We start from the raw sequence: 7,516 nt of genomic DNA on the forward strand, positions 1-7,516 counted from the left end.
GTATAAACCAAAACTCGAATCAGAATAAATGCAAACCAGAACCAAACAAATTTATCATTTGCAAGCGGTGTTTACAAATCTATTCGGTTCTGGTTAACATTTATTATGATACCAGTTTCGGTTTAAACCGTCGATTCAAAATTTATTTATTTATTTATGTAAATTTTATTTTCTATTTTTAAAATAGTTTAAATTCAACAATTATTTTATTTTATTTTATATTTTTTTTGGTTCTGAATCATAATAAGAACCATCCCTATTATTTCAGTTCAGTTGCTATAGTATCCGATTCGATTCAAATCGAACAATAGTCATCACTACATATAAGTAATAATTTGTTGGAGAAGAAAAATAAATGAAATAATTATTTTCAGAGTAAAAATGTCCATTTAACATCAAAAGGAGAAAAATTACCACTTTTAAAATAATTGAGGGGACAAATATAAATGCATGAATAACTCAAGGAGAAAAAGTACTATAAACCTATAAATCAGAGAGAAAAATTGTCATTTTCCTATTTTAAAAATAATCATTTCCTGGAATTATTTTCAAAATTTTTAACGTACCTTAAAAAAGTATCTTTGGGAAAATTTTCAACAAATTTTATTTTCATTCAATATTTAATTAATTTTTAAACTCTAATAAGAATTTGTCACAGTCACCTCTATTTCTTTTATCTTCAAATTTGCTATGGCCGAACAACATTGTTGACACTGAAATTTTGATAAATATTGATTATTTATTAATATTAATATATTTGAATATATTTATAGATAATATTGATATTATCTAATTTGTTAATTAGATAATATCAAAAGAGTTTGAGTTTATCAAAACTCTTTTTTTATCCTACATTATAAATATGACATTTTATTTCTATGTATTTATCCAAGAAAAAATTTATAGAATTATTTATTAATATTAATATATTTGAATATATTTATAGATAATATTGATATTATCTAATTTGTTAATTAGATAATATCAAAAGAGTTTGAGTTTATCAAAACTCTTTTTTTATCCTACATTATAAATATGACATTTTATTTCTATGTATTTATCCAAGGAAAAATTTATAGAAACATCAAGTTTATTCAGAGATCACAATAAAAAATGTGATCCTGAAAGTAAAAGCCCCGATTCTGAAAGTAAAAGCCCCGATTCTGAAAGTAAAAGCCCCTCCTCCAACCTGTTGATCCAAACCTCCATTGAAGATTCAAGCCATTTGAACCCGGAGGCTCTTCAATGAAGAACAAGCTATATATACAGACTTTTTGTTTTTTGAAGATTAAGCCACTTGAAACCCGGAGGCCCTTCAATTGTGGAGTGTTCAGCGCATCTAATTGAAGAATCAAAGGACCACACAACACAAAAATCTTTAACCACACCGCATTGATACTTGACATGTAATCGGAATTTTGAATTTTGAATATATATAATTCAATTTTCTTTGTTCACAAATATTTCAAACCTTTTTAAAATCATCATAGAAACTAGAAAACATCATAGACTCCATCACGTGACTAAGATCATCTCTTTCACTCATTTCCATCTTGCACTGTGCGCCTTAACCAAAATGACGTCGTTTTTATTGTTCAGATTTTATGTGCATTATGTTAAGAGTTTATGTGTATTTTGTTATGAGTTTATGTGTATTATGTATTATATGTTAGATTATGTGTATTCTGTTATGAGTTTATGTGTATTATGTATTATATGTTAGATTATGTGTATTCTGTTATGAGTTTATGTGTATTCTATTAAGAGTTTATGCGTATTATGTTATGAGTTTATCTGTATTATGTATTATGTTAGATTATGCGTATTATGTTATGAGTTTATGTGTATCATGTATTATGTTAGATTATGTGTATTCTGTCATGAGTTTATATGTATTACGTATTATGTTAGATTATGTGTATTCTGTTATGAGTTTATGTACATCCGAAATAGAGAATTTTTTTTTTCTTTTGAATTTAACAGTAGAAACGGGAAACAGGATTTCTAAAAAAAAACACATGATCAAAACGACGTCGTTTTGGTCAGGGTGCACAATGCATTGTGCGCCCTGGTGCACGGTATAATTTGCCCATTTCCATCAATGTCCTAGAATTGATTGGGAGTGTGTCTTTCTTCTTGGTTTTAGTCTTTTGTAGACCCAAATCTATCTTTTAATGTGGGGAAAGTAAAAATCACATTGCTTATTCGTAAAGCATCTTCAACGGTTAGAGATTTCGTCAGTATTTTTTTTTAATCAAAAAGTTGAATTTTCAATTTTAAGTACAAGAAACTTGCCCACTAGATTTTATCTGATTTTTCTTTTTCTTCTCTCAAAATGTTGAATTTTTAATTTTAAGCACAATAGATTTGTCCACTTTAAGCATAATTCCTACATTGTCAATGCTAAGATTCAAACATTGATTTCTTCTCTCAAATACTGTCTACTAAACCATTAAGCTAAACAGATATGCATAAGCTTTTGTCAGATTTTTTTATGCCACATAGAGAGGAGGGAGAGAGATGAAATGAGAGAAAGGTGATTTCTTTTGTTCACCCAGACAAAAAAAAATAAAAACAAGTACAAATAATTAAAAAAAAAACTTATTAATGCGCCCAGCGGGCCACTCGCACTAACGGATCTCTTCTTTTACGTACGGATCCATAAAAAAAGAGTTATACTACATAGACTCTCAAATTATACTCCTTAAATTGATAGTTATTTTTTTATGTGGATTCTAATACAAATGTCTACATCAAGATTTTGTGTGTGGGAGTATAAATAGGAAGTAAAAAAATGGAAGTATATGTAGTGTTTTTCATTATTTTCTTCCGTGTTTGTTTCTCTTCCCTCCCCTTCACGCTCTTTTCCCTCCACATAACAAAAAAAAATCATAGAAAAAACACTGCTGAAAATGCTGAATAACAAACAAATAAAAGCATATACAGTAATTTAAAAGAGAAGAAATTAGTAGCAACAGAACACACAGGGTTGAGTTCTACTTTATATAACTGTACATACAATAATACAACACGTTTCCTAGTTAATATCTTCTATCAAAGGGGGAGGAGCCCAGGGCTGCCGGCTCCATCAAAGTTGAATTGCATGCCAGTAAACAACATATATATATATATATATATATATATAATGAGTTATGTTGTGTATATAGTGCAGTCCATTGTGGATTCCTCTTTTGGATCTAATGGTTGCAGCTGCTTTGCTTCCATGTTTTTCCCCAACAAGAAGCCATACAGGCCCACTATCAGCAGTAATCCGCCACACAAGCTTCAAAACACATCAAAACAAAACTTCATCTCACTATCAGCAGTAATCAGGACTATTTTGGTTTGGACAAATGACTATTTTAAGTAAAAATTGCATAGTTAGGGATGAAATTGAACAAGTTTAAAAATAGAGGACCAAAGTGGTGAAATCCTAATAGCCGAGGGAGAAAATCAAGTGTTAACTCTTATTGGCATAAAGATAAACAATAGAGCAAATACCAATTTTGGTCTCACGAGTATTAGCAGCGCAAAATGTCAGTTTTGATTCTCATGTTTAATACTCACCAATTTTCATTAATGACTATTGTTTTACTACCAAAATTCATCACGCTGGTCACCCCTCCGTTTAGGATATGGTGGAATATGAAATTATTAAGGGTATTTTCATCCTTTCATAATTAAGATCCCATTTTGAGCATAAATAAATGGATTTAAACCCTAAAATCTCAATTCGCCGTTCTCCTCATTATCCTTCTTCTCCTCCTTATTCATTTAAGAATTTAAGGATGAGGAGGAGAACGACAAATTGAGATTTTAAGGCTTAAATCTCTTTATTCATGTTTGAATTGGAATTTTAATTATGAAAGGACAAAAATATGCTTATAATTTCATATTCCCACATGTTTTAAATGGAGGGGTGACTGGCGTGATGAATTTTGACACAAAAATAATAGTTGTAGATGGGAAAAATTGAACATGTAGATTAAAATTATCAATTTTTTTTTTTTGTTTTTTTTTTTTTTTGTTTTGGTGTAAACCACAAGGTGGTCCGAGTCTCCGGGTCTGTCTCTGTCCGTTTAATAGTCAAGTCTACCCGACTAATCCCCATTCGCTCTGGGAGGCACGGGAGCTGACCCAAGGGGAATCACACTCGAATTGTCCCAAAATTCTCCCCACAAAGAGAGCTCATTTGACACTTGAACTATTAGGTTAAAATTGTCATTTTGTTAATAAACTGTCTTTCATGCGCAAATGAGGTCGGGGTAAGGTAGAACCAATTCACCGTACCCAATTAATTCAGTAATTTCCGATTGGTAATAAACTAAATAAATGAATCCACAATCAAGGATATGCATTACAGTAAATTAAGTACCTTCCCAAATAAAGTTTTTCCTTCCACAAAAATGCAGAAACTACTGCAGTTACAATGAGTGCTAGTGGAGTAAACATGGCCACGAAGACTGGCCCTTTCTTATCCACTGTAAAAAGTTGTAACCAATATGTAATGCCCGTCACAATTATGCCCTGCACCAATATTTACACAAAATATCTACTCAGTCGAGTTAGATGCTTGCAGTTATAAATTATTACTTATATGTGAGAATCAGAATAAATACAGTCTAGATAGAAACATACACAATAGGCGACTGAGAGGAGATTAACATCCCAGTGAAGCTTCCATGATGAAGTATCCCTTACCATTGCCATGGCCCAAACCAAAGACTGCACGCAGCTAAACAAACACTGCAGAGTTGTGAGGCGTACCTTTGCCGGATATTGTTTTAGCACATGTGCCTGCACTATACTGTGTTAGAATCAAACGCTTATTACTACGTCAAAAGCTATAACTCACAGCAAAAACGTAACTTTATTTTCTTATATATTGTCACATTTTCTTATCCATCCCAGGCTAACCCTAAGGGCCTCACACCCCCGACAGCAGACACGTCAAATACCGGTGGACACAAAGGATCTGCCAACTTTAGACATAATCTTTACACTGTCGCTGTCGAGTTTTGATTTCTTTTCTTAAATACTAACTACTGAATCACTAAGTTAAGCCCGTTCAAATTATCCTGTTACATTTTCGATACGTAAGGTGTTAAATTTACCTCTTTACCCGCCTCTGCCCAACACATTGCATGGCATATATGGAGAAGGAGAAAGAGAAGGAGAATGATGATATATACATACATATATAGATACATGTATACATACCTGCATTAAGTACCACATTGACCATACTACATTGGCCGACAACATCACCAAAGTCCCCTTTACCATCTCACACTTGAAACTAAACTTCACTACCTTGCTTGATGCCTCTTCTTGACTTCCACTTGACCACAAATCCAACAACGTTATATGTGGCCCTTTAACAAAAGCAAACACCAACGCTCCACAAAAGCTAACCAAACACCCCAACACTTTTGCCATCCCATGTGACCGCTTAATTGACACCTTCTCCACCCTGTACGTACGTTCACCATTTATGTATAATATAATATATAAATATATGCATGCATTGGGTAAGCATAGTCAAGATGACTGATTGAAGATACAAACTTATAATTATTAAGTCACGTGTTTGAATCTAAATCCTTTTGTTGGCGACCTAGGCTGATTTTCTTGTCACTCCAAAAAATATATGCATGGGGTAAGCTTAGTCAAGATGACGGATGATACAATTATTTACATACGAAATGTGGGATTTTTAGGGTGCAAAATGTATTGTGCACCCTGGTGCACGATATAATTTGTCAACTTATAACTATTAGGTCACGAGTTTGAATCTGAATCCTTTTGGTTTGAGCCGAGTAATTATGGACAACTTAGGCTGATTTTCCTGTCACTCCAAAAAATATGCATGCCTGGGATAAGCCTAGCTAGCCAAGATGACTAAGGATACAAACTTGTAAGTTGTAACTACTAGGTCACGGGGTTGAATCCCATTCCTTTTGGTTTGAGCAGGTCATCTATGGGCAATTTAGGCTGATTTTTCTGTCACTCCAAAAAACATATGCATGCATGGCGTACGCTAGCCAAGATGGGTAAAGATACAAACTTGTAACCACTAGGCCACGAGATTGAATCCTAATTCTTCTAATTTGAGCTGGTCAGCTATGAACAACTTAGAGTGTTAAATTTCAGTCACCCAAAAAAACATATGCATGGCGGCTTAGCTTTTTTATTTTTGTTTTAACTAACATACCTTGATATAACTGCCATCATAAAGGTTAGAGCAGGGATTATGTTAGTGGTGGCTGCTGCTAAGGTTGCTGAAGTGTACTTCAATGCAAAACAGTAGAGATTTAAACTCAGAGTAATCCTGAAATATATCACAACAACAATATAATAATATTATTTAAAGGGTGTTTCTATGAACATCATCAAAACAAACTCAACTAATAAATTAATTAATTTAACGTTGTTTGTACCCTATAAAAGAAACCAAGAAGATCTTCCACAGTACGTTATATGACAAGGGAACACTGATCTTTCTGCCAAAAAACCAAAGACAGAAAGTTAAGAGGTCTGTATATAGTATTATATTTTTAGAAAAACAAAACAAAGTCCAACAAGATCAGATGAAAGAAAAGAGCAATGGAGAAAGTACTATATATATATACCTGTCCAGGAAGAAAGCAAATGGAGCTAAGAAAATGGTGGCGAATGCTTGACGATAAGCAACAAAAACATAAGTATTCATCCCTTCATCTATGGCGGCTTTGGATAATAAAGCCATGCCTGCATAGATCAACTGAATGATGAGCACAGCAATGTATGGCTTTCTTGTCTCCATATATGTTTCTTTGAATATTGTTGGATGGTGTGGATCAACAACATGGACTCTCCAATTATTTTATAGACAGATCTATCAGAAGACAAAAATCTTGATGAAAAGGATATGTTGATTGCTGTTAAATTAAAGTGATATGTGTTATGCAGTTATTTTAATTACAGTAGTAGTAGGTTGGGGTCAAGTTCTATCACTTAGCCTTCTTTATAGTAGTAGACTAAAACAATAAAGTGGAAATAATGCTATTTTAATCCCCATGCTAGCTTATAGGTTATAGTGGATTGAATCTTTCACATTCTTGTGACAAAATGGTGGAATTGCACATTTCTGGTATCCCCACACCAGGGTCGTCTTTTATATTTTTGTGGCCTCGTTCTTGTAATAATCATGCTCAATTAATTAGGAAAGAGAGAAATGAAAATTGAATTGCAACTTTGGTAATCAAAGAAATTTGGAGGAAATGGAAGTTATAAAAATTAATAAAGGAAGGAAGAATCTTGCCCTCTTCAATGGTGGTGCGTGATTTTAGGAAAAAAAAATTTATGAGTTTGCAAGATAGAAATATGTCAGGAAGGAATGTGTGCTTACTTGTAGATTTATTATTATTATTATTTAAATTTCTTAAGCAGCTAGGTTAAATGTAGATATTGGCCTCTAAAATTGAGGCTTTGTGTTGTTGGGCATTATGCACCGGCCAAAAACCGGCCCTGCCAC

General features: G+C 32.9%; 1 protein-coding gene across 1 annotated transcript; it reads right to left on the reverse strand.

Moving 5' to 3' along the window:
- Positions 1-3,120: 3,120 nt before the first annotated feature.
- Positions 3,121-6,873, reverse strand: LOC109184654 (WAT1-related protein At1g43650-like). Its single transcript, XM_019334678.1, has 7 exons — positions 6,633-6,873; positions 6,441-6,503; positions 6,215-6,331; positions 5,221-5,473; positions 4,639-4,797; positions 4,376-4,527; positions 3,121-3,283 (listed from the first exon to the last, which is right to left on the reverse strand). The coding sequence occupies exons 1-7, from the start codon at positions 6,803-6,805 to the stop codon at positions 3,151-3,153; spliced, it is 1,050 nt and encodes a 349-aa protein (XP_019190223.1). The 5' UTR covers positions 6,806-6,873; the 3' UTR covers positions 3,121-3,150.
- Positions 6,874-7,516: the final 643 nt, after the last annotated feature.

Source organism: Ipomoea nil, unplaced genomic scaffold (assembly GCF_001879475.1).
Source record: "Ipomoea nil cultivar Tokyo-kokei standard unplaced genomic scaffold, Asagao_1.1 scaffold1274, whole genome shotgun sequence".
Taxonomy (NCBI): Eukaryota; Viridiplantae; Streptophyta; class Magnoliopsida; order Solanales; family Convolvulaceae; genus Ipomoea; species Ipomoea nil.

What these genes read in the sequence shown, in the direction of transcription:
- LOC109184654 (XM_019334678.1), bottom strand. Translation starts at nt 6,805, where the DNA reads ATGGAGACAAGAAAGCCATACATTGCTGTGCTCATCATTCAGTTGATC. An exon ending in TTTGCTTTCTTCCTGGACAG is followed by an intron (nt 6,504 to 6,632) that starts GTATATATATAT and finishes GTTTTTTGGCAG; the next exon opens with AAAGATCAGTGTTCCCTTGT. An exon ending in CAATGTGGTACTTAATGCAG is followed by an intron (nt 4,798 to 5,220) that starts GTATGTATACAT and finishes AGTATAGTGCAG; the next exon opens with GCACATGTGCTAAAACAATA.